At 43.5% G+C, this 27935-nt stretch overlaps 1 protein-coding gene across 3 annotated transcripts in view; it reads left to right on the top strand.

Moving 5' to 3' along the window:
• The window catches only part of TRAPPC8 (trafficking protein particle complex subunit 8), a 1294567-nt gene that overhangs the window by 489075 nt on the left and 777557 nt on the right, over positions 1–27935 (top strand). For all 3 annotated transcript variants that reach the window (XM_086965686.1, XM_086965689.1, XM_086965688.1), the window contains 2 exons: positions 1279–1394; positions 17432–17582. In XM_086965686.1, coding sequence (XP_086821812.1) covers positions 1279–1394; positions 17432–17582 — 267 coding nt within the window. The remainder of the gene's footprint in view (positions 1–1278; positions 1395–17431; positions 17583–27935) is intronic.

Raw genomic sequence — 27935 nt, 5'->3', positions numbered from 1 at the left:
GATTGTGACATCATTATGCATGCTGCCAAGGTGAAAGTCATGTCTCATAAAATAATTGCAGCTGCAGTTTAAACATGTAAAAACCAAGAACTAATTTTTTTGATCCTCTGTCTTGTTTTTCTAAAAATGAGCGGTGATCAGCAGAAAGGATTTATTTATGGTTACATATTTCTTTTTTCCTCACTAAAGTTAATTTCAGGAAAAAAAGAATCTCTGTTTCTATGTATTTTCAGGTGCTGCATGTTTTTAATCTGACTTATTTAATTGATTCTACTATCTTTTTGCAAACCTTGCTAATTGTTTGGTGGGTTTAATTTCATAGTACAGATTTTGCTTTATTCATTCTTGCAATCATACTATCGCTTTCTGATGAAGGAAAAAAATAATACCAACGATTTAAGTTGCTTGTGGGAAGGTTGTTGATGTGAGGTATACACCTCTTACAACGCAACTTTTACAACTACCTACCGTTACAACGCAACTTTTACAACGCATACCATTACAACGCATTGCGCTGGGGGGCGCTCTAGGATAGGGAATAAGTTTAATTTACTATCCAACACCTTCCCTAGAGTCCACGGGGACTGGAGTTGGAATAGTAAATTATACTTACCACTATCCAGCACCTCTAAGCGCTATGCGTTGTAATGGTATGCGTTGTAATGGTCCCGTTGTAATGGTATGCGTTGTAACGTCATACATCCTTGATGTGACAGTGTATTATAAGGAATAAAATACTCTCTGCAGTACATTGAATGGATATTGCAAATCATCTCGAAGTTCCATAATTTCAGAAAGGAATCTGACTGTCAACCTTGTTACTCTAAATTGTGATGAAATTCTTCAGTGCCATCCAATAGGCTTATAATGTACAGAAGGGGTTACTTCATTACAAATATACATTTTTTGCCCTCTCCTTTGGCTCTTGGCATTAACACTGGAGGCTACCTGCAGTTGCCAGTATATACTGTTGCAGCAGGATTGATCTCTGTATTGCAAATAGTTGTTAGAATTATTCATGTTTCCATTTATTTTCTTTTAACTCTGCAAGTCAAAGTAACTATGCACCACTTTATAATTCATTGTTAAGATAACATTGTATTATTGACCAGATATTGCTGTGTGCACCAATGGTTTCCTTCACTGAATCCTGTATTTCCCCATACTGTTCTTTTTTAGTTCTGTTGGTGCATTTCTCAGATTTAATTTTTTCCTTATGAAATAATTTAACATATCTATTGTTATCACTGCTATATGTTTGTGTTATTGAACTTTTAGCTGATATCAAGAAAGGGGTTAAGCCGATCGTTGTTTTCTGCCACTAAAAAATGGTTTAGCGGTGGGAAGGTTCCTGAGAAAAGCATTAATGAACTGAAGAATACATCTGGTTTGTTGTAAGTACATTTCTTTTTCTATGACCTCCATTTTTATTATAGATGATTGCTTACTTTCAGTTATGACTTAAACATGCCATTTAACAGAGTATAGATGTAATTTACTTAATGGTAAATCAGTAATTGCTTCATGCTTGCAGCTCGAATTGAATGCTAAACATAACTTTTATTTATTTAAATCTATTTGTTTTAATTATTCTTAGCTTTCCAAAGATGTGCTTTATTTTCAGCAAATTAATTTAGTGAGTCCTACTATGGGCTGTAATGTATAACTGTTTTCATTGAGTAACTTACAGGTCATCGTAATCCGCAATAAATATACAGTCTGCTTAACTGAGACAACTTCCTCTATTTAACTTTTTTCCCTGAATTAATTTTGATGTGCTTCACATTAAGATGGCAAGACTGAAATTCATGGATTGGTCTGGGATCATGTGTTTTGTTAAGTTTAGAAACTTCCCTTAGCAATGTTAAATTATGTCCTTCATTTCCTTGTGTGAGTCTGTGTGTATGTATGTATGTGTTTGTGTGTATGTTCTGGTGGTCGCCAGTATGTAGTTCTAGTTAGGACCTAACTTCTATGGACTGAGCATTTTTTGTTTTGCTAACAACTTGGGAGCCGTTTGAACAAGCTTCACATAATTTTCAAACCTAGTTTGCCACTCACTTTAGCTGCTGTCTGAAACGTTTTCGGGTGATCTCTCAAGTGGGGGCTGAGAAAAGAGGGGTTCCCCAAAATGCTATTCCCCCATGCAGTTTCCCATGGAAATTTTAGATACAACTACAGCCCGAACTGCTGAATGGAATTTCACCAAATTTGGCAGAACGTTTGATCCTGGGCCATAAAGTGTGCTTGTTGTAATTAGGTGTAAATCTGTTCAGTATTTTCAGAGTTATTAAAGCACAATTATGTATGTATATTCTAGAGACTCAGATCCGTAGATCCATGCGCCAACAGCAATGCAGTAATTAGCTGGCCGTAGCCTGAAAGGAAAGTTGTGGCCGTGGCTACCATTTTGTGTATCGGGACTCGGTCCTGGGGGAAAAATAAAAGTTAAAATTGATAAAAGTGGTCAGGGTAGAGGTACCATGACCCCATGGAACTGATAGAGGGGTCTGTGAGGGACACCTCATGGGCAATAAATTGGCCAAAATGTTTTTTTTGGGTACTCAAGATCCGGTAATCCACTGCGATTCTCCACGTGGCCCCCTGTGTGAATCTGCGACGGATTCACAGATCCAGTGCGCAATAATTTGTTTTTAAAAAAGACCCACTCACACCCCCACACAACTACTCACACATCTACTCACACAGACCAGTGCACACTCATACGGTCACTTACATGCCTACTCACAGACCCACACAGCCACTCAAATGCCCACTTACAGCCATTAACACACACCGAGCCCCACACACACCCAACAACACACACACCCAACCACACATCCATACAGCCACACACCCATACACTCGCTCACACACCCATACAGTCATTGATACATCTACTCAGAGAGCCCCTCACATACACACACAGGCACTCGGACACCCACTCACAGCCATGTACATGACCACGCAACCACTCGCACATTCGTACACCCACCCACCCACCCAAAAATCAGCCTGTGGAGGGATGCCCATGCCCCCTCCCACTAAAAAATGCACTGTGCCCAGTTGGCTGGGGTTGGCCCGGCGAGGGGGCATGCAGGTTGGCTACCTTTGGGGGATTGGCTACAGGGCCTGGCTGCAGACCAGACCTTTTGGCTAACCTTTGGGTGTGCGCAGCGACTGGTTGGCTGGATAAGGGGGCCTGGTTGCAGGCTGTATTGTAAATAAATATTCTCTTCCAGGTGATCCTCATCAAAGTCATAAGCACTGAATATTCCCGCCCACGCGCGGAGATCCCAGTATCTATAAAAAAGTATATGTAAAAACATAATTATTTAGCTCCATCGATATATACAAATATAATTTTTTCACAAACCAATTCAGCCTCCCATAATAAACCATGGCTAATTAATGTTCTTAAATCTGCTTTTGCAGCCATAGATTGGAGAAAATAGAAAACAGGAGGACAAATATCAGATGAACTCTCGTTGATAAACAGATGAAAGTTAATCTGCAAAACAGCAGGCATTGTTAGCTCATAGCCTCCATTGAAAACTCAATAGCATAGCACATGAAAGCAATTGCTAGCACAAACTGGCACAGTTCCTTTAAGGCAGCCATGACCCCCAGCTTCCCATCATTCTTCAGGGGTGACAGTTAGGTCTGTTGTCCAGCTCCAGCTCCTTCAGTCAGGACCCTGGAGTTTTCAGCTCTGCCTTCTTTTGACTTATTGTCAATAATTTTATAATTTCTAAATTTCTAAAATCTGGTAGTTTATGTTGACTCGATGTCTCTCATCCTGTAGAGTAAGGTACTAAACATTTTCTATCAAACTTGTCTTTTTCCTGTCACAGCAGGCCTTCTCTTTTTAACCCTTGTCCTTCCTGTGGCACGAAGAAGGCCAAAACTGAGTCACACTCTGTGAATATAAATGTCTTCCTGAGTCTCACTCCTCTGAGACCTGCCAACACTGTAAAAAGCTTTCTAGACACGCTCTCAAGTTGAGAGAGAGAATTTATCTCCCTGGTCTCTCAGAGAAGCAAAAATGTACCTAAACAGAAAGATCTCTAGTGAGGCATAAGAAGCTGAGGCCCAGATCAACTTTGAGAAGTAATGTCCCTGTAGGCTCTCCTTCAGCGTTGGGCTCTGCGTCGAAGACGTCTCCAGCGACAAAAAAACTAGTGTCCCAGTCGACAAGACCTCCACCTTCTACGGTATCAGAGCACCACTCGTCGTCCAAGACTACACCGAAAATGGCAAGTTTGACATCTATTCATCATCGTCATTTGCAAGTGTCAGATCTGCCTCCTCCGTTGATCTGAACTTTGCAGCGTTCTACTTCGAGGAGTCGGTCTCCATTGTAGTCTGCTCAATGCAGAGGCACAGGTCTCAGTTAACATCTTCCCAAAGACGTTCAACGGCGAGACAAACCCCTACGTTGATGTCAACCCAGCGATAGTCAACGTCAAGGCCTTGAGCCACACTGACACCTTCTCGACAACGATCTAGAGCCAGAACCTTACGACGTCGAGACATCGGTCTGTCAGTGACTTTACGACCGCTGTCAAAACAACATTTGCCATTGACACGGCCTCGATCGACGTCGAGGGCTTAGACAAAGTCGGCGTCGAAGCACCAGTTCCCGTCAGCGGCATCTCTCCCGATGTCGAGAATCCGATCACCATCAGCGGTTCAAGATGTCTCAGTGACTCAACGCTGAATGTCAAGACCCCAGTTGACGTCGACTCATCGATCTCGATCAGTAAGACAGTCTGATCGTTCAATGTCAAAGGGACACATGGCGTTGTCAAGTTCTAGATCTCCGGTGTTTTTCCTGCCGAAGTCCGATAGCTCAGTTACCCCATTTCCTGAGCGTTCCCAACCACAGATAACAGAGCCTCATGTGCAACAAGAGACAAGAGGGCGGGTATCACCCTCTGTGCACCTTTCTTCTAGGTGGATGTTGCCGCTACATCATTGGCAGGAATCTTTAACGGTGCAGGTGCGAGAACCGCTGGATTACTCCATCCCCCTGCACAGGTCACTACTGGCTCAGTTGGTACAAACGGTAGACCTCTCTTCAACTGCCTCCCTGAGGGGTCGAGATCGTGTTTGAATAGCGTCTCTAACTACGAGGAGGAGGTCTGCAACACATAGTCAACGGAGAAGACACAGATCGCCTACGTGGTCATTGTCCTTGACTCCTTCAAACAGGGACTATTCACCTACCTTAACAGACAGTCCACCTTCGAGAGTCTCCCCAGTGGATGTTAGTACTTTTCAAGACGTTCTTGCCAAGGGAGCAGCAAAATTGAGCATTGACATGCCTACCCATCAAAACTCCTCCGCTGTGATTTTTGAAACTTTGTACCAAAGATCAGCGATTAGGTTGTTATTGCCTTTGGTACCTGGGCTTGTTCAGCCGGTCAAGGACGTGTTTCTCACACCTGTAATACATAAGAATGCCCCAGCAAGGATCTTAAAAAAAGAAGAGGATCCACTATTTCTTAGAGCAGATCCACCTCCGGATTCTGTGATCATCGTGGCTGCGAAAAATACGCGCCAGTGACCTCCTCCTCCTCCTCTTCCTCAACAGTGCCTCCAGATAAAGCAAGCAAAACCCAGGATTCTTGGGCAAGAAAAGTTTGTGGCACTTCGGCTTCCATGTTAAAGATTTCTAGCGCCTCAGCTCTCTTAGGGCAGTATGATAGGGCCCTGTGGGACTCTTTAGAAAAATTTAAAGGCAAACTTCCCAAGGAGGATCGCAGAGATTTTGAGGCAGTATTAGAAGAAGGAGGTTTGGTAGCAAACCAGAATATTAGCGCTGCAGCTGAGAAAACCCATCTGCTCATTCTTATGCACATGGGATTTATGCCAGATGATCATCCTGGCTTTGGCTCACTGCACTGAAACCTGAAGCGCAGCAACAGATTCTAAACATCCCTTTCTCGAGGAGTTCCCTATTTGGCATACACAAAGACGATGAGATGAGCAGAATGAAAACAGAGCTAGATACCTTGAAGACATTAGGCCTTGAAAAGAAAAAGGCGTTCCGCCACAGATACAGACCATACGACCGCCATCCATTCAATCAGAGGGTACAAACCCCTCAGTGGCAGAGGCATCAGCAGCAACATCATCAATCCAGAACCCATTATTAGGGGCGTCGCTCTTCCCTTGGGAGAGGGGCCCCACGCCAAATTACCACTTCAGTAAAAACCCCATCAAAACAATGAACGCTCACTTCCCCCATTGCCGTTTCCCATTCCAGTATAAGATACCACCTGCAAGAGTGGCGCAACATCACAAGAGAGCAATGGGTGTTAAGAATGTTGCAGAATGGGTACACTCTACGTTTTTGTCATCCACCACTGGCTGTCGCGCCAGTGAAAGCTGCCAACCACCAGTACTACAGCAGGAAGTATTCACCCTCCTACAAAATCTGCTGTAGAGGAAGTTCCTGCCTCTCAACCAGGACAAGGAGTGTACTTAAGATATTTTCTGGTGAAAAAGAAAGGTCAAAAGGCAGAATTCACACCTATCTTAGATCTGCGCACTCTCAACAAATCCATCCAGAGGGAAAGGTTTTGCATGTTGACTCCAACAAATATATCTGCATCTTTAACAAGGGGGCTGGATGTGTTTGATAGATCTGCAAGATGCATACTTTCAAGTTCTAGTCACCCTACGCTTCATGGTAAGATCCAAGCATTACCATTTCAAGGTTCTTCCCTTGGGGTTGAAGTCAGCTCCTCGAGTGTTTACCAAATGCATGACCGTAGTGGCAGCTGCTGTATGGCGCCAGGAACTGTTTGTTTACCCTTACCTCGACGACTGGCTTCTAAAGGGTCCATCCCCCACAGTGTGGAAGGACCCACTACCAATACTGTCTAGGCTTTTTGCAGTGGCTGGACCTTCATGTCAATTTCGAGAAGTCGATTCAAAATCCTACTCCAAGAATACACTACCTGGGTGTGACAAAAGACTCCACAGTAGGAAAAGTGTGTCCTTCAGAGGGGAGACTATCATCTATCACACTGAAGTGCAAACAAATTCTTCGCACTCCCTTTCCTTTTGTCTGACAGGTTGCCTTTCTCCTAGGGTCGGTGGCATCCTGCTTCTTCCTCATCCCCAACACCAGACTGAGGATGAAGCCTTTACAGCAGGATTTGGAGGGCAAGTGGGATCAACGGACTGCTCAATGGGACGGCAAGGTTTATCTGTCACAGGCTGTGAAATCCTCTATCCCATGGTGGACGCGTCAGAAAAACCTCCTGGTGGGAGTTCTATTCCAATAGGTCTCCCCCAACGCAATCTCTAATCACTGATGCTACCCTCCAGGGTTTGGGAGCGCACATGGGGTCCCTCCAAACTCAAGGGCAGCGGTCGGCCGAAGAACAGACTTATCACATCATGTTGGAGCTACGGGCCGTGCATCTAACACTCAAGGCTTTTCTTCTCTCCGTTCAGGCCAGCTCCATACTAATCCAGACAGACAACACAACCACTATGTACTATCTAAATAAACAGGGGGGGGGGGACTCTATCTTGCTCTCTATCCTTAGAGGCTCAAGCACTCTGGCTTTGGCTCCTGGCAAGGCAACTCTTGATTACAGCAATATACCTGCCATGGGAAGAAAACACTCAAGCAGATTCCCTCAGTCGCCACTTTGACGATTAATAAGACTGTGTTCTACACAACAAAGTTGTGGAAGGAATTTTCAAAGAATGGGTCGTACAAGCATCGATCTCTTTGCGGATGATACACATAAAAAATGCCACAACTTCGCATCAAGGTTTTACCGGCCAGGGTCAAAAGGGAATGTCCTTTTGATCAATTTGTCAGGGGGCTTTGTGTACGCTTTTCCCCCTCTTCCTCTCATCCCGAAGCTCATAACCAAGTTCTTCCACTCTAGAGCAAGGATGATTCTGATCGCACCAGACTGGCCACGACAGTGGTGGTACACAGAACTTCTGCATCTCTCGGAGTGCCCACACAGGAGATTGCAATGCAGACCGGACCTGCTTTTCAAGATGAAAGGGAGGATTCATCACCCCAACCTTCCCTCACTGAACTTAGCAGAATAGCTCCTGAGGTCCTCTAGTATGGACACCTAGGTCTTCCTCAGGACTGCATGATCATTTTTGAAAGAGTCTAAAGGCCTTCTACAAGGCACTCTTATTTTATTTTTATGGAAATGTTTCTATTTGTGGTGTGTGTAGAATGGTTTCCATCCTACCAAAGGGCAAGAAGCTGTAATTTTACCTTATCTCCTCCACTTAGCCAAGTTAGGTCTAAAATTTACTTTGATAAAGGTATACCATGCTGCCACTATGGCATACAGAAAGTCACCTTCTCAACCTTTCTTTCAACTTCAGGTGGTCAAGGATTTCCTACAAGGGTTAAAGAAAGTTTTTCTCCCAATCCGGCATCCTTCACCTCTCTGGGAGCTAAACCTGGTCCTTTCCAAGCTCATGCCCCCCCCCCCCCTCCCCCCCCTTTGAGCCTATCCATAAAGCAGCCCTTCAACATATAACATGGAAGGCTGCCTATTTGGTAGCAATCACTTCGGCTCGCAGGGTGAGTGAGATTCAAGCGCTCTGCTCTAATGAGTCCTACACTGTTTTTTTACAGAGTAGTTCTGAGAGCCCAGCCCTCTTTCCTTCCGAAGGTTGTGTTGGATTTTCATGTTAACCAATCCATCTCACTGCTTACTTTTTTTCCTAATCCCTCTATGTCAGCTGAGAGGTCTCTTCATTTTCTAGACCTAAAAGGGTTTTAAAATTCTATTTAGACAAGTCTAAAGCTATTAGGACATCTGATCAATTGTTTGTAAACCATGGTTCCATCAGAACAGGTTTTCCAGCTTGTAAGCGTTCCATCTCCAGCTGGATAGTGTCATGGCTGTCCTAAAAGCATGGTGCCAGTTTGTGCTAGCAATTACTTTCATTTTGATGCTATTGAATTTTCATTGTGGCTCATGGGCTAACAATCGTTTTGCTGATTGCAAGTGATTCTTGTCCTCCTGTTTTCTGTTTTCTATAATCTATGGAGTAGAGTATTGCAGAGTAGATTAGAGTTACATATAGTGCAGTGATGTAGAGTGCCGTGGAGAAGAGTGCAGTCATGCGGAGTAGGAGGGTTTGGAATGTTGTCGAGTTCATTGGCATTTAGTGGAGTGGGGTAGAGTGGCAGTGTGTGGACTTTAGTGGCGTAGAATAAGGTGCCGTAGTGGAGGGGCGTGGAGTACAGTGAACTAGCTTACACTGCAGTGGCACAGAGTGTAGTGCTGTAGCGGGGTGCAGAGTAGAATGCAGTGAAGTGGGGTAGAGTATAGAGGCGCAGAGTGCAATGGAGTGTTACAGGGTAGAGTAGAGTGCAGAGAAATTCACTCCTTATGTGCCCTCCAGATCCCTCCGGTCGGGAACTAAATCTCTGCTCCTAGTTCCCCGGGTCAGAAGAGCCAGGCTAGGTGGCCTTCTCCCACTTGGCCCCTCTCTACTGGAATCAGCTTCCCATTGATCTGAGACTGTGTTCGATCATCTTCAGTTCAGGAAGTGCCTTAAGACTATTCTGTTTTGATCAAACTCTTTAGCTAACCATGCAGCCGTGTCTGCAGCGCAGAGATACCCCTTCGGTGGTCAATTCAGGCGCTATATAAAATAAATATAAAATGGAGGGGTGTACAGTGGAGTAGATTGCAGTAGTGTGTAATAGAGCAGAGTGGAGTAAAGTGATGTAGAGGTAGTGTCATAAAGTGGAGTACAGTGTGGTAGAGCAGTATAGAGTTGAGTTCACTGTTGTAGCGTGGAGTGGCATAGGCTGGTGTAAAATGCAGGGGTGTAGATGGTTTTGAATGTTCTAAAGTGCAGTTGAGTGGAGTGGTGTAGAGCAGGGTGTCTAGTTGTATTGTGGAGTGTTGAGTTGTAGTGTATCTAGTTGTAGAGTGCAGGGCAGCGGAGTATTGTAACTTAGAGTACCGTAGAGTGGAGTGTGGTGGAATGGATTGGCGTGCCATAGAGCGAATGGAGTGTTGTAGAGGTGGGTGAAGTGGCGTACTGTAGAGTGGATTGGAGGGCCTTTTTAGGAAATGGCCCCTTCTGCAAGGTCATCCCCCAACCTTTTTGCCTTCTTTATCTCCTTTTTGCTGGATTCGTTTTCGTTGGCTTTAGGACTCTGTACACATTACCACTGCTAACCAGTGCTAAAGTGCATGTGCTCTCTACCTAACCCATGATAACATTGGCTTATCTACAATTGGCATATTTAATTTACTTATAAGTCCATTGTAAAGTCTGGGCTGGACTGTTCCCATGGGGAGCGGGGTCAAGACTGATTTGGTTATGGCTGGGTCCAAACTGGAATGGCATGGCATGCAAAAAAACGATGGATTAACTCAGATCTGTGACTGAGGTTGAATGTTTGATTTGTTCAGAGGTCTGTCCATCATCTGTTCTTTTTGCATTTGTCACCCTAAGTGGGAATGGTATACCCAGACATGGGTCCCGTGCTTGCTATGCCACTGGATTCAGGCTTGCCTGGCTGATGAGGGTGTCCCAGTATGCTTATTTCCGGTCCAGAGTGGACCTGATAGTTTGGGCTGTATTGTTTCCATGGGGAGCAGGGTCAAGATATAGGGCTGGGTCCAAACTGGAATGGCGTGGCGGGCAAAAGGCCCTTCCCTCTCTAGAAATCCTCCTCCCTGCCACGTTTGCACTTCTTTGCCCTCTCCTTGGCAGAAATATCTCCACACAGAATTTGAATAGACCTGTCTAACTCTGGTCTTCCCCGTCTAATAGATCTTTCCCCTTCTAATAGATGCCATTTCTACAGATGATACATTGTGAGGGCCACCTGCAAATGTCCTACTCTTCATGCATATCAGAACCTTGTACTTATGATGTATGCTGTTATGTTCAATGCTAAACTAATAAATTGTTTAAGGAAAAAAATGAGATAGTCCATCCTCATTCTAACCCTGCAAATACAGCTACAGGAATACATTTGGATTTATTTTCTTGGTGAAAACCTAGGTATTAGAAATACATGAATATCCACAAAGTTATAGCTTCTGTCATGTTCTCTTACATTCACTTATGGTGCACGTTAAAGCAGAATTTCTGCATCTTTAAATGCACTTTGCATTTGTAAATTTCAGCCATTCTTTTGAATTAAGATTGACAACAAAGTGGACCTTTTGAGCATCTCATTTCCGCTTGATGTGTGAACTACTTTATGACTTGACCCCATATGTCATGGTATTTTAGCAGACTTACATTGAATTGCAGACTGAGGCAACTTAGACTTAAGCGTTTGACAAGATATGAACTCTTTAAATGTACATTCCGTTTCTCAATATGAAAGAACAGAATTATGCACTTAAGCCTGACCCAATTGTTGCTTTCATCTTGAATGACATTGGCTACTTCATGGTGAGTGAATGAGACTGCTAACAGCATGGATATGTTAATTACATTTAACATGGTTATTAGGTTTTAAAACCGTTTTCTTTCTTCATATCATAACCGTGTTCGAGGCATGTGTTGCTGTAGATACACATGCTTCTCATAATCCTGCCATCTAGTGTTGGGTTCGGATGTGTGCAAGTTGTTTTTCTTCAAAAAGTCTTTTGAGTTGAGAGCTAGTGTGATGACTCCTCTTGCTGGTAATGTACATTGTCATCTACTCCATTGTTAGATTGTTTTCTTTCACTTCTGGTTCAGTCGTGTGCTCTTCTACTCCCTTGTGCTGCACTTTTCCCAGCTCATAGCTGCTTTCCATTGATATCATCAATCGTGAACCACTCTTTCTTCTGTTAGACTTCAATTTCGTCGGGGTGACTCCTCGACCGCAGCCCCGTCTGGACCTTTGCCATTCGGGGCATTACTTCCATCCTCAGTTGTCACCCCCACACCATGTCCACTCTGTCATGGAATGGACACCATTTTGTTTCTGTCCTTGATGTCACGTGAAGTATCCTCGTGCTGATCTCTACCAGGTGTGTAATCTGTGCCTCTCTCCCGAACACGACGAGACCAGCTACAAGGCTCAAGTCAAAGAAGAATTTAGGCGACCGTCGGGCCTTACGTCTTAAAATGCCGCTGTCTTGAAGAAGCACGGAGGATAGTCCAGACCTTTTTGGATCCAATGACATCCAAGCACAACATCATGCACAGGTTTCTGCTGCAGAAGAAGGGAATTTCTCCCCTGATGACCGCTTCGGTTCTGAGATTGAGACCCAAGATATCCCTCTTGCTCAACCAGCCGCGAGTACTATGCCCCCACCACCTCAACATTGACCCCGTTACACCACCCCAGAAGGTCAACCTCCTGTTCAAGATCGACCTAAACACATTGCCGTGCCATCACTGCCTTCGGGCCATGGTCAGCACCGACTGTCTTCTTCGGACACGCCCAGCCCTAGCTCGGCACCAAAGAAACCATTGAAGCTGCCTGCTTCTGAGCCAACCACTCCTACTTCGGAGTAGAGTCGAGCTTTGGAACAGAAAATTTGTCAGAAAAAATTTGCCACTGTCTACACGGAAACCTGCCCCATCTAAGCCAAGATCTTCGGAGCTGAGAACTTTAGCGTCAAGCAAAACTATCCATGAATCTGGGGTCCGTGGGGCCCTTGCTTCAAAGACTGCAGGAAGAAATAGACAATCGCCATAAACATATTATGATCTATCCAGACGCCACAGGACGGATAACTTCTCAACCTCCATACACTGGTGCTCAACCCTTCAAAAGGCAGCTGTATTTTGAAGCGGCTTTGGACTTTTCACCTCTGACCAAACAGAGAAAGAAGACAAAGAAGACCACAAGTCCTCTACACATTAGTCTACTACCATTATCAGTTGCACACCACTCACCCTCTCTATCTGCTTTACCTGCTGCCCCTGTGCCATATTCACTGGAATGGTCAACTCATTCTTTCCTAGTTGGAAGAGGCGATTGGGACACTTTTGATTACCCACTAGAAGATGACCCATGCAATACTTATGTCGCTGACACACCAGCTGATACAGTCCCTGATCTGTACCCTGCAAATCCATCCCTCCAAATGACCCTACTACATATCATAAATTGGTTGGTAGGGCTGCCACTTTCTATAAGGTGCAACTACACAATCCGCCCCTAGAGGAAGAGTTCCTGTTTGAAACATTTCCCCCTATACAGCGTTCCGCACAATACCTTCCATAATGCTAAAGGGTATGCTCCATCACAACCCTGACATATTCTATGACCCTGTAAGATCTTGGGCGATAACACCAAGGGTAGACAAAAAATATAAAGGGTCTCCTAATGGCTCGCTATTCATACACAATCATCTTCGCCACCCTCTTTAGTAGTAGGAACTGCACACCAAAGAGGCAATTCTCAAACATCTGGTGAAGCTCCTTCACCACATAAGAAGCGCAAAAACATAGATGCTGCTATAAAGAGGGTAGCTGCACGATTCACCAATCACTGGCGTACGGCAAATACCATCAGCCTTCTCTCTAGGTATGATGGAGCCCATTGGGGTGAAATGGAAGAACTCCTCCAATACCTCCCAGAAAAAGACGCCAATCAAATAGCCTCTGAGGGAAAATTAATTTCCAACACAACTATACATTGCGCCCTCGACGCTGCAGATACTGCAGCTGGGGGGTTAACTCCAGTGTTCTACTACGCAGTCATGCTGGACTTCAGGTCTCGATGTTCAAACCTGCGGTACATCAAATTGTACTGGGCCTCCTATTCGATGGAAAACATTTGTTTGATCCTAAAGCAGATACATTATTAAAATTATTATTTTTTAACTAAGAAAAAGTCATAGCCATGGGGGTGCTGCAGACACCCTCCCATTGTGGCTACGTTTGCCGCTCATCCTACTTTGGAGGGTCCAAAACTACCTCTGCTGAGACCACCGATTCATACCAGCGGTTACAGAACCATACCACCTCCCTAGAGAAACTACTGAGGTTTATGTAGGCGTAACCACTACAGAGCCAAGGGCGGATTAACCAAACCTTGACTTACTTCTTATACCGCCAGTCACGCAACTCCTGTCAGAGGTCGTCTTCCACGGTTCTTTCTTGCCTGGCGAAACATCCCTTACGAACGATGGGTGTTGGATATTTTCCAACATGGCTATTGTCTGGAGCTTACTTTCACACCTCCCAATATTCCACCTCACGAACACAGACTTTTCCAACAACATCAGAAGTTGCCCAGGGAAGAAAAGAAGTACAAGCACTCCTCAAAAAAAGAGCTATAGAAACCCTTCCACTCCATTAACAGGGCACGGGAGTCCAGTCAATATACTTCCTTATTCCGAAAAAGGACGGGTCCCTGAGACCAATATTGAATCTCAGATCCCTAAACAAGTACATTCTCTTGGAGCACTCTTCAAGATGTCATCCTGTTAGTACAACAAGGCGACTTCATGGCCACACTCAACCTCTAGGACATCTACTTTCATATTCCTATTCACCTAACAAGCACACCGCCAGTATCTGAGGTTTGTGATACACGGTCAGCATTACAGGTTCAAAATGCTCCCCTTCGGAGTCCCTACCAGGCCAGGGTCTTATTTTCAAATCTCTTGCGTTGGTAGCTGCTCGCCTGCAAAGACAATGCATACATGTCTTTCCATACGTAGACAACCGGCTAATTAAAAAATCGCGACTTGTCAAAATTGTTACCAACACACTTGGGTCACCAAAAATGTACTTCACAACCTATGCTTTACAATCAACGCCTCCAACCCCTCCGATCCAACCTTACTTAGGAGGAATTCTCACCTCAGAACTACAGAACTAAGAATAGCTTACCCGAATACTGCTCGGATGCAATCATTCCAGACGCTCTTTCCCTAATTTTAACTGGTCAGCAGGTAATAGTGAGGACAGTCCAGTGTCTCCTCAGTATGGTGGCTTCATGTTTAGCCATAGTACCTCATGCCAAACTAATCATGTGTTCTTTGCAAGAGTGCTTAGCACCCCAATGGACTCAAGGTCAGGGTGAAATGGGAAGATCTAGTGTTGGTCGGTCGTCAAGCTTGCCATTCTCTGAAATAGTGGCACGCCATCAACCTGTCAAAAAGACAGCCCTTACTAAACCCAGTTTCGCAGACAATCATAACAGATGCCTCCCTTACGGGATGGGGACCGCATTCGCAATATCTAACTGCCCTGAGCCACTGGACACCTAATCAGCGACATCTGCATGTAATTCATCTAGCGTTAATAGATGTTCACCTAGTGCTGAAAGCCTTGCTTCCTCACCTGATTGGCAAGGTAGACCTCATCAAGACAGACATGACAGCCATGTATTTTCTAAAAATGGAAGAAGGCACTGTGTCCCCTCAGCTTTCTGAATTTAGCCCAGACCATTTGGAGGTAGGCTCTCTGATACATCATTCACCGGTTAGCCAAGTAACTACCGGGAGTGGACATTGACTTTGCAGATTTCCTCAGCAGGAGGCGCCAACAAGTACATGGATGGGAACTCCACCCTCTAGTCCTCCTTCAATGCTTCCAGTATTGGAGATAACCAAAAATGGACCTCTTCGCCACAGCAGAAAATGTCAGTTGCCCAAACTTCACCTCCCGGTTTCCACACCCACAGTCCAAGGGCAACGTACTGTGGATGAGCTAGTCAGGGATGTTTGCTTTTGCTTTTTCATCTCTCTCACTGCTTCCATTTGTGATTAGCAAACCTCGGCAGACATCTCTCACCCTCACCCTCATCCTAGTGGCTCCCACATGCGCACGACAACCATGGTTCACCACACTCCTCGAACTGTCAGTAGTTCCCCACGAAGCACTGCCGAACAGGCAAGACCTTCTGGCACAGAACCATGGAGAAATCAGACACCTAGACTGCAGATCCCTCAATCTGACTCCTGAAGTCCTAGAATTTAGTTACCTCAATTTCCCTCAACAATGTATGGAAATTCTCAAAAATGCACACAGGCCTACTACTCGGACCAGTTGCACTGCTAAATGGAGTCGATTTGTCCACTATTGTCATTCCAAACACATTGATCCCTTTATAAGACAAGGTACAATACATTGCTACTTATTTCATTTGCACACCTCTGGTTTAGCATTTAAATCTATAAGGCTATATCTAGAGGTGGTAGCCGCATACCTATCAAATAGGCAACACTCTCCACTATTCAGAATTTCAGTCATCAAAGCCTTCCTAGAAAGTCTTAAAGTTATTCCTTCTAGGGTGCCACCAGCTCCTACATGAAATCTCAATATTGTATTAACAAGATTATTTGGCCTTCCATTTGAGCCCCTCCACACCTTCCTTCTCCAGTTTTTATCCTGGTAGGTAAAATTCCTGGTCACTATCACTTTGCTTAGACGTGTGAGTGAGCACCAGGCACTAACTTTAGAAGAACCTTTCTTTTCAAATACATAGGGACAGGGTTGTACTTCACACCAACCCCAAATTTCATCAAAAGGTGGTCTCAAAATTTCTCTTTAATCTATTGAACTTCCTGTCTTGTTTTCTCTAACCTGACTCAGTTGCAGTAAGGTCTTTGCACAGTTAGATATGAAACTTGCTCTCATGTACTATATTGGCAGGACTGCATCATGTAGGACTACACAACACCTATTTTTTACTTTCTCAAAACCTAACAAAGGAAGGGCCATTTCTAAAGCCAGCATTGCACCATGGATTGTTAAATACATCCAAACATGCGATTCTAAAACTAAACTAACTTTACCCATTTCTCCTAGAGCTCATTCCACTTGTTAAAAAGGAAATGTAATGCCCTCCAGCGGAAATATACCTGTATCTGACCTATGTAAAGCCGCTACATGGTCTACACCACACACATTTACAAAACATTACTGTGTAGATGTACTGGCCCACCCACAAGCCAATGTGGGCCAAGCAGTTCTACGTGCACTATTGCAAACAGTTTTAACTCCCACAGGCTAGCCACCGCTTATGGAAGAGGACTGCTTTATAGTCTATGCTAAACATTTGTACCTACAGTGACACATGGCTCGAATGGAAAATATTACTTACTGAGTAAGCATCTGTTCGTGGCATGCAGTGCTGTAGATTCACCCACCCTCTTCACCAGACGCCTATTCTTGTTACAGTTGCTCTCACTATTTCTCACAAACTCCTTTTGCATTAACATCTCTATATACTATCCTTTGCTTCACGTTTCATCCTCACTCGCTGTGCAGGAAAACAATCTATAGGGTTGATGGCCATTTGCATTACCAGCAAGAGAAGTCGCCACACTACCTCGTGACTCGAAAGACTTTCTTTGAAGAAAAACAACTTGCACTCATCCAAGCCCAACACCAGATGGCAGGATTATGCTAAGCATGTGAATCTACAGCACTACATGCCATGAGCAGATGCTAACTGGGTAAGTAACAATTTCCTTTATTTGCATTTATTTATCAGGTATCCTCCAGAAGCGCCAGAGCTTCAAATAAGAAAAATGGCCGATTTATGTTTCTTGGTTCAGCATTATGAATTGGCATACAGCTGCTATCATACCGCAAAAAAGGATTTTTTGAGTGATCAAGCAATGCTGTATGCAGCTGGAGCGTTGGTGAGTATTATCAACTTGTATTATTGGGGTAATATTATTGTAAAGGTAAATTCTGTGTCATGGAAATTGTAATAATGTTTGTGTGTACTAAATGGCTAATTCAAATCTAAAAGTCTCTAGTGAAAATCTAGTTGGCATTGTTACATTTCCTGAATTCCTTAAAGGAAAAAGTAAAGTAAATAATGTTAGTTGAGCCTAGTAACCTGCATCTTATCAAGGCTAAGATCTGACACTGCCCTAGGTAGCGAACAGCTCGAACATACCATCAGGCTTTGTTCTGATGTTTGTTTCACTGCATTCTTACAGAACCTCCGGATCCTGGCTTTACATTACTAGTCTAAAGCCACTGCTGGGCCAAAAGGTTAGTTATTTAGAACTTCAATGAGGTTACTCTAATTCAGGAATAATAATGTCAATAAGTTACTTACTTGTGATTCTACTTCCCCACCATGAGTATTCTTTCATTTCTGGAATACACAATTGCGCAGAGATATTCTGTGTTTTGTTAATGTGTAGGAAAAGCCCAGGGTGAAGGAACTTTTCCTTTCTCACTATAGTATCTTCATTGTCAGTCATGGCCATTGGATAGAATATCAGGCTGATCACCACTATGAAGCAGTAGAAAACACCTTCAGATGGTAAAGACTAGGAGGTAGCTGTACGATTACTCAAGGAAATGTGAGGTTCACAAAGGAGAATACATACAGTCTGATTACACCAGTTAACTACATCTTTCCAGATACCTAAGCACTCACCACTCACATACCAGTGCTGTTGAAAAGCAAACCCGAGAAACGTGGAGCAATCGTAGCTAAGGAGTGTGAGAGACAAATGCTTTACAAATCCAGGGATTCACTATAATACTTCAACTTATAGTGGAATCTCCTCTCACTCACATTTCACGGCAAAATTGATGTTCTAAAATATACCCAGCTTAATAATATAGATATCTCTATAGGAATAAGCACACAAGAAGATTAAACATTTAAAAATAATTAGAATGAAACTGGCAAAAGACACAAACCAAAAGTGTGCAGCGTTCGAGGGTCTAGTGTGAACTATGCAGCAGCAAGACAAACTCCAATTCACAATGTTGCCAGGTATAAGTAGTCTGAAATGCTGTTTCTTCCATGGATAGCCCCAAAGTATTCCTGCTGACACAACCCAAATGAATTAGACTAAATGGAGGAAATTTCGATGCAAGTAGAAAAAAAGTGTGTCCTGATTTGTCTTCCATCTGCCTTTCCCCAATCTATGATAATCTCTGTGCATGTATGAAAATGTTCTTTATGCTGCTGCAGTAGCGTGTAGTGCCACTCCATGATGTGCCAGACCTCCAAAGAAGCGGGTGACGAATACCAGAATTAACCTGATGCTGCAAACTGTCACCAGACCACCTTCTGCTTGTAAGTACAGCAATCATTATAGGAGCACATCGGTAGCGAAATCCAGTTCCTGTCTGCAAACTTAACTCTGAAAAGGGAACCACAGTGTCAAGGTACTTAAACATCCGACCCAGTTTACCACCTCCGTACCACTGCCACCACCAGGAATATCTGACAGCCATTATGGACTGTCACAGAATTCACCCATTGTTTCCATGTAAATCGAAAATGGCCAGCAGGATAGGTGAGAGACCATACACTTTCCGATCGTGGCAAAAGATTAACTATATACAGGAATTTTCACATTGCCTATGTAAGGTACAAGAAAATGTTAACAAAATTATTTATACAACATAGTGATGCACATGGGAAACAACAGCAACACATATAGAATAGGGAATGCCAAGGGTGAGTATTCAGAAAGAAACATAATTCCACAAATATGCTGGTGTCCGAGGAACTCTCTGCTGTGCAACACTGTCTGCACAGCCATACCTCTCCTCCCTACGATTTGACATATTACTCTTTTTTTTTTTCTTCAATGGTAGCAGCACATTAACAGAATCTTCCTAAATTCCAAATCCTACCATCAAGCGTTTTATGGCATTAATAAACAGCTGATTACCATGATGGGTTTTTTGAATTTAGCATGTGGGTGTGAGGTCAGTGGGTCACTGATCCCATCCTTGGGTGCACACTGTGGTTCCTCTATAGTTCAAAGAGGTTTCATTCAGAGTTCATTGTTGGTTGTTCATATTTATTCAACATAACAATTCATTGATAATTCTCATGAATGTATCAAATAGTTGGGTTAATCCATTCTCAACATGTTAACACTGTCCTTAATGTAAATCCAATGCATTTCGGGGCTATTAGCTGCCCCTTCATCAGGGAAAGTACTGCAACAAAATTAAATGAAATAACATAAGTGATTACGAAAAATGGACATCATGATGTGTTGTTTTTTAGCAAAATGGGGGAGGACGTTTACGGGAAGAGTGAGGGGGAGGGGGGTATGGATGTCAATTTATAGGGTCACCTTAAATAAACCGTTTTGTCCCGAGTGAAAGAAGCGAGAGAATGCTCCCAGTATCGCTTACGTGTATCCGTGTTTTGAATGGGTTGGTGTTCTGAAAAGTAAAGGGGTAGCGATCGTAAGTAAATATCCTGTCTAGTTGAACCCAATCAAGGCTATCTAATACTCGATGCACTAACCTTGTAAACGGAGCTTCAGATTTGAGTGTAGTCCACTCGATACGCCGGTCAGGACGGAGGCGTCTACTGCCGCGTTTAGTCAATTACAAATGTTGCGATCACGTGATGTTAGATAGGGAAGAAAGACTCGCGATGGCGGTCAGGGGTTCAAATTCTGGGTTCGAACGTGAAAAACTCGGGATATTGGGGGTGTGAAATTCATGCATTGCACAGAGAAGGTGGGGTGAAATAAATGTAGTGGAATAGGGTGTGCTCAAAAGTAATTGTCAGGATGCCAGGTGGGGTGATGTTAGCGTGTGGGTAAAACATGTATAAGGGAAGGTATGAAAAGTGGTAGCATACAGAGGTATAAGTGAAAATCATAAATTCAAGAGTATGAACTCAATTAACAGTACAGTTGGTGTAATAACACAGGAAGCCTTTTAAGGCTCCATGAACAACATTTATAGGTAGCAAGAAAGTTCGATTCTGTCATTGAGGCCCATTGGCTTCTGTGTAGATAATCTTTGTATCCAGGTGTTTTCGCGTTGAAGGAGGTATTTGGTATTGTCTCTGCCTTCCATCTTAACAATGGTTTCCAGTATGATGAATTTTAATTGGGAAATGTTGTGTTTCTATTCTTGGAAATGTGTGGCAATCGATGATTTGCTGTTTTTTAGTCTGATATTAGACTTATGTTCTGTCAGTCTGATTTTAATTTTACGTTCGGTCTTGCCGACGTATAGTTTCCCGCGGGGACATTTGAGAGCATAGATTACATTACTCGTATCACATGTTGCATTGACATGGAGTTTGATGGTATTCCCCTTCATAGGGTGGTTGATGGTGTTTCCCTTTATGATGCTGTTGCAGTTCCCACAACTCAAGCAAGGTTTAGTACCTGTATGTTTGACAGTCTTTGTCGGTTTGTGTTGGACTAGTTCACCTAAGTTCTGGGCTCTGGTGAAGGCGAATAATGGAGGTTCCAAAAAGATCTGGTTGAAATCCGGTTCCAGGTTCAGTAGTGACCAATGTTGGTATATGGTCCTTTTGAATTTCATACTGGCTGTGGAGTATTTGGAGACTACTACTATACGTGTCTGTTGATTTTTTAGACCAGGTTGTAATAGTTTCTGGCGGTCAGTGTTCAAAATTTTCTGCTTGGATTCCTCAATGAGTTTAAAAGGATATCCTCTAGCCTGGAATTTGGTGGCAATTTGTTCAATCCTCTGTGTGAATTTCATGGGGCTTGATACGATCCTTTTTGCTCTTGCCATTTGTGAAAATGGAAGGTGTCTTTTTAGGTTTGGTTCGTGGAAGCTCGTGTAGTGGAGCATGTTGTTTCTATCGGTGGGCTTCACGAACAGGTCTGTCTCAAATCCCTGTTGGGTGATAGATACTCTGACATCTAAGAAATTGATGCTGTCTTCCGATATTTCCCACGTGATTTTTGAATTTAGACCATATTTCTCTGCCTGTGCGTGTTCTTTCTTCCATAAAGAAATCTTTCCCCACTCATCTTCAGCAAACACCTTGACATAGCTTTTCCTTAAATCTTTCCATCAACGCACACACCTACTGTTAGAATGTCATCTCTTAAACAGTTCAAATGATATCTTTCCAGTGGTTTGATGAGGTGACAATATGTATACTGTTATTCGATACACAGTTCTTTTCCAACCCAATCTGCAAACTTTTGCTCGCTGTAAGCCTTCTTTCAGAGGACAGTTGAATCTCTCCACCATGCTATTAGTGTATGAATTGTACAGAACCCCCTTTTATGCAAAGTGCCACACTCAATAAAGAAACCCTTCATATCCATGGAACAAACTGTACTCTATTGTCTAGTGGTAACATTCCCTCTGGAAGACCTCATAAAAAGACGTCTTCACATTTAACAACTGATATCATTCGCCCACCTTCCTTCCTGCCAGCTTGGAAATTAATTCATAAGAATTGGGATGTATGGAAAAGCTACCTCCCCTGCCATCTGTCCCACCAAGTCCAAAGATATTTAATTCCAAGGAGCCTTTGGGATCACACTGTATTGCATGGATTGGTTATATGTCTTAAGAATATATTTGCTTTTACCACACTCTCTCCCTGCATGCTCAGCTTTGCTATTGAGACAGTGCCACCAGACGTCCAACATAATTACTTCACTTGTTTGTACCACCCCCAGGTATCACTTATGAGATGTTTAAGAATTTTTTTTTTGTAAACCCGTTTTATTGATACATGCTCAACACACAATACATTTGAGAAATGTTATGGCTCGGAGATTCCGGCCTTGCATTTTGTTAACAAATCAGCATACAAATTAGTTTTGTAGGATAATCAACATTTGTTCTTCCCCATTCAAACCACCCATCTTTCCCCTTATCTCAGAAAGTGACAAGTCTCTTTGCTGTTGCATTATCACAATTTGCTCATGCTACGCCACACCTGTGTACCAGTGAGTGTTGTGTGGATGACGATGTTTAGGTAATACCCTGCTCATTTACAGTCCTCCTATGTTTGCCATGCACTCCAAATTTTTTCCCACTTTTTCTGGCAGCCCCTGCTTGAGTATATAGTTTTCTCAGTCAAACTGCACCAATCCATGTCAGACTTCCAATCTGCTATTTTTGATATCTTGCAACATTTCGCTTTGCCACTACTGCCGCCAGGGAGAGACAGATTTTCATGTATTGAAGCCATGTTTCTCCAGTATTGGGATATCTTTAATAGATTCACATGCTTGAATCATTCCCTGTCGTCGAAGTGGGAGTCCCACGGTACATTGAAAGCAGCTGGCAATAACTTTAACATTAAATTTAATAGAGGAAAAAAATTCACTCGTCCTAGTCATTAGGATGGTCCCAAGTCCAACCAATCAGGCGTCAGCACCCTCTAGAACCCTCTCCAAAAAGGCTCCAGGCTCTCTGATTTTCTACCACACGTCGGTCGTGTGAAGGGAGTCTCCCTAAGCTCTGCTCAGTATTTCTTTTTTGGCCTACTAAACATTTTTTCTTCTTCAGAAAAACATGTCTTTTTCAAAGAGGTCTCTTTTCATTCATTGTGAATCTTGTGGGAAACTCAGACTTCACTCGAATGATCCCCACAAGAAGTGTTTCTACTGCTTTCACCCTCATTATCGGGTGAGCGACTGTAAGATCTGCAGAAACTTCTTTCAAAAGACTTTGAGTGATTGGGAGGGATGTCTTGTTTTGTGGCTGCAGAAGTTGAAAACTAAGGACAATCCTCTGTCTGATGAGGATAGTGATTCTTCCCTCAAAACTACAGCTTCTAAAAAGAGGGCAAGTAAGGTGGAGTAGGAGTCTCCCAAGGCGGTTATCATCAAAAAAGGAGTCTACATCTCGCAAGGGTCAGTCTGTGCCCTCTACTCCTTCTACAGCCACATCAAAGTCAACGTCCAAATCTCTTCCGGAGACAGTTTTGTCACCTCAGAAAGACACTACGTCGATGGAGTCATTGACGACGTGTTTGTCAACTAAAGCTTCCATTGCCACAACTACGACAACAATGGCGACATTTTCTTCACCTCAGTCTAAGATGATTATGTTGTCGCCCACTTGTCCATGGACCATAGTTTTGGTAAATGTGAGACCTTCTGCATCGACGTCGGTATCTATCATGTCGACGATGAAAAAAGGACTTTCATTAAAAGAATCGTCGATGGATCATTAATCGGCGCTGCGGCTGTTGGCGCCTCTAAAAAACAAGAATCTCTTGTCGAATGTAGCTCTGTCAACAGTACCCTCGTCGGCAGAGTAGATGAACACGGACCTACGGCGACGATCTTCATAGACGTCAAAACTGTTGCCGGAAGAGCCGTCGGCGAAACCTTCGTTGTCAACATCCTCGTCTGTGGTTTATCATTGTCGTTGTTGTTACTCCCGTCACTTTTTTGCCTGGAACTCAAGATATTGGTTCAGATTCTGCTTCAATGAAGAGGCAAATGACCCAGGACTCTGTTTTGTCAGTTGCACTTCATTATTGTAAAAGAAGTGATTTTACCCAGACCTCTTGCTGTAAGGTACCGCCCTGTCCTCCAGAGGAAATATTTGATTATGGTGATGAAGATTCAGATGACAAAGGCATGTTTGGCGTTGCTCACAAACCTTCAGACCTTTAAATTAAGTGCCAGGAGGATGATGATGATTGTTTACTATCCTCAGGACCCTAACCAGGATTGGCCAAAGAAACAAATCATTCAAATGCCTGTTTCCCTAGTATCTAATCTACAGCATATGGTGGAAGATTACTACTGTAGATTCCCTCCTTCGGAACCAGCTTCTTCAGTTCCTCAAACTCCTACTGCATAGTCTTCCTTTAAAATTAAACTCCCCCCCCCCTCCTTTTTCTCTACCACCTGTAGCACCTCAGCCCAGGTTCAGAAGCATCATACTATTGATGACAAAAGAAAGGAGGGTGAGCTGAAGGAGGTATCACTACCTAACGGATAGGATGACTATCAAATACAAACACCATCACCTTCCACCGCGCCTCTGGTGGACTCCCCACCTGAAAATATAGAAGTTCTTCATACCCTAATGGAAAGAGCAGCAAAAAGATTTCAGCTCCCCGTGGTCACCAACAGTCTGATTGTTTCCTTTATGATTTTAAGGAACAGATTAAAAGACAGATTCTCACAATCCTCATAGTGGATTTTATATGGGAGGATGTCCTAAAGGTAATGAGAACACCTCAATTCCTGCAGCCTTGCTTAAGTTGGAGAAGAAGTATAAGGTACCGGACAACGCGCATGCCTGTTTTATAGGATAACCTAAGCCGGATTCGGTGATTTCTCAGGCTGCTCAGCGTTGTGCCAGAAATCCTGCTTCACCCCTTTCTGCACCTCCTGATAGAGACGGAAGACTTCTTGACTCTATTGGCTAAAAACTCTCCACTATGTCAGCAACTACTGTTAGAGCGGCCAACTCTCTTGCCATTCTGGGCAGATATGACTGCCAAATGTGATCGGCTATTTCCCCGAATATTGAAATGTTTACTGAGGATTTGAAGGAAGAAGCAAGAATTCTTCAGGAGGGAGTGAGAATCTGGGCTGAGCTTATTGACTGCCTGTCGCCGTTTCGTCAACAGGTGTCAGACAATTGGCTGGGGTGGCAGTCCTAAGACGACAGGGTTGGTTAAGAGCTACTTCTTTCTGGCAAGATGTACAGACAAAGATATGCCTCACGACGGCAAATCCTTATTTGGTCATCACATCGATAAAGCACTGCAAACAATTACAAGCATTGGCAAAGCCAATAGGTCTCTGCAATCCAAGCTCTAATGGCATTGTCAATGACAATGTGTTTTAGCTATGTGTTGTGGAGTTGATGTATGTGATGTGGCATGGATTTATGTAAGTTGGTTTGGAATTGTGCGCTGTAGAATTGTGTTGTGTTGAGTGTGTAGTGGAATTATGTGGCATGTTGTGCAGTGGAAATATGTAAAATGTATTATGTGGGACTGAGTGTACTGGGGTTACATGAAGTGGCATTGTGTGTTATGGAGTGTAATTATGTAAACTGGTATTTTGTGTTGTGGAGAGGTATGTAGTGTAGTTAAATTGTGTGGTGTGCTATTGAATTTTGGGGCATAATGTGGAATTTTGTTGTGTGTATTGAATGAAAGTGGTGTGCTGTTGAGTTGAGTTATGTGGTTTGTGGTCGAAATGTGGTGTGGAATGGAAATGTGTGGAGATTGTGTGGCGTGGATCTGTGTGACGGTGAGGGAAATAAAAGAAATTAATATGCTGTGAGTTCCCATCCCTCAGAGACAGCAGCTACATTTTGGCTTTAAAATGGAACCACTGTATACAGCTCAGTTCACTGTCCACTAGTGAATGGGCACATGTTCTGGCATGGCAGCAGAATAATTCAAATAATGATACGTGGAGATGGTGCCCTGCTCAACAGAACATGAACTATGCAGCCTGGGGCACAGTATCCACAGCGAGGCGGAGCAAAAGCCCTTAGGGGTTTGGTGCTGTGTAGTAGAGTAATGTTACCCCTATTTTACAGGGAAGGAACCTGCTTGCGAACTGGAACAGTAACTTCACATGTTAGATTATCCCTGGTCAATAAAGGCTGCGTTGCTAATGGACTTTTTATCTAGACAACTCCTAAAAGCAAAATAAGTGTGCAGAATGGGATAAAAATCTGCAGTCAAAGCAGACATATTAGACCATACAAAAAAGCATTTTGACACAATAAACACTAAAGCCCATACTGCTGTGTGCAAGTCTCAAGGGTATTGAAATTAACGAAGACTCACAACAGACCGCGATATGGATGGCATCGCTGCCATCTGAAACGTTGCGAAGCGTGCTTCAAGGAAAAAAGTAGTGCTGAAACAATACACTAAATTGTCCATGCCTAAACCTTCCAATCCCCAGCCAATATTTCTGAATGGATGGACACTCCCAAAGTATGTGGTAGAACGTCTTTTCTTGAACACGTCCCCTCTGACAATGGCTTGTCCTCGAGTGTCCTTTTTGATGCAACACTGTTTTTGCATAGTACGTCCGTTGCAGTATTTTTAATTGTATCAATCCGAACCTGGATCATATTGCTACCTCCACCCATTTGTTGTCATCTAGGTTTCACAGATCGCTCCCCTATGAGGTCTTTAGTGGACCCATAATATCAGGGGAGTTGTTTATAATTTATTTGTATATTAGCAATATCGCTTTGGAAGTTAACAGGTCTGTGAGCAGTGGATCTTCTAAGGGAGAAGCTTTTACTAGGGTTTCACCTTCGACAATATGAGCCCTGAGGGCATGGCCATGTTGTAGGTAATTTAACCACTCACCCTTTCCCAATTCGTATTCTTGCTGTAATGCTTCGAATTTAATATAGGCTCGGTCTCTCCACACGTCCCTGAGTCTCTTCAAGCCCAGTAGTTTCCATTTACTAAAGTTCTTCAATTTTTAAACTAAGGAAGCCCTGTGCAGCTCCAGAGAGGGTAATTTTTGTCAGTCTTCCTTCCCAACCTAGATATCTGTTAACTGTGCTCCATACTGTTATTACCGTGTGGGTGGAGAGCTCTCTTGGCCACCTCGGTGTGATGGTAGGCACCCCTCTTCTCCATCCCCACTCTATCTACCCTCCATGCTGGATCTGTTCGGTCTCTGAACATCCAGTCATTGACTGTGACCAGTTGTGATGCCCAGTAGTAGCTTTTAATGTCTAGAATGGCTAAACCGCCTTCGTGGACGCCCTTCTGCAATTTGCTAAGCGCTATGCGCAGGGTGCCTCCGCCCCAGAGCTTGGAGTGTAACTCGGCCTCCACCCTCTGGAAAAAGGTTTTGGGGATTACATAGGCCGTGTTTTGTAGGATATATAAAATGCGGGTAGTGTCATTATTTTATATAGGGCTGCTCAGCCTATCAATGTAAGAGGAAGCGATCACCACTGTTTCACATCTTTTATGAATCTATCCAGTTGGGGTATTGGATTTAGTTGGTGGAATTCATGAGGGTCTCCAGTCACCACAATTCCAAAGTATTTGAAATTCCAAGCCTCTATCGGAACATCGCATCTAGAGGTCAGAGTGCATATGCCCCCCTCAGTGAAAATAAAAGGGATTTGACCCATTTAATTTGGTTACCCGAATAGTCTCCAAAAATGCGAAAAATCTGGAGTATTCTGTTAACTAATTGCCATGGCTTGAGTACATACAATAAAATGGCATCTGCGTAGAGGAAATTGCGTCCCCCCCCGAACTGGAATATCAAGGGGTCTTGCAAGGTCCATGCCGCCAG

This window comes from Lissotriton vulgaris, chromosome 4_1, assembly GCF_964263255.1.
Source record: "Lissotriton vulgaris chromosome 4_1, aLisVul1.2, whole genome shotgun sequence".
Classification (NCBI taxonomy): domain Eukaryota; kingdom Metazoa; phylum Chordata; class Amphibia; order Caudata; family Salamandridae; genus Lissotriton; species Lissotriton vulgaris.
Note: the sequence above shows the minus strand (reverse complement) of the source record. Positions and strands in the feature narration are given on the sequence as shown.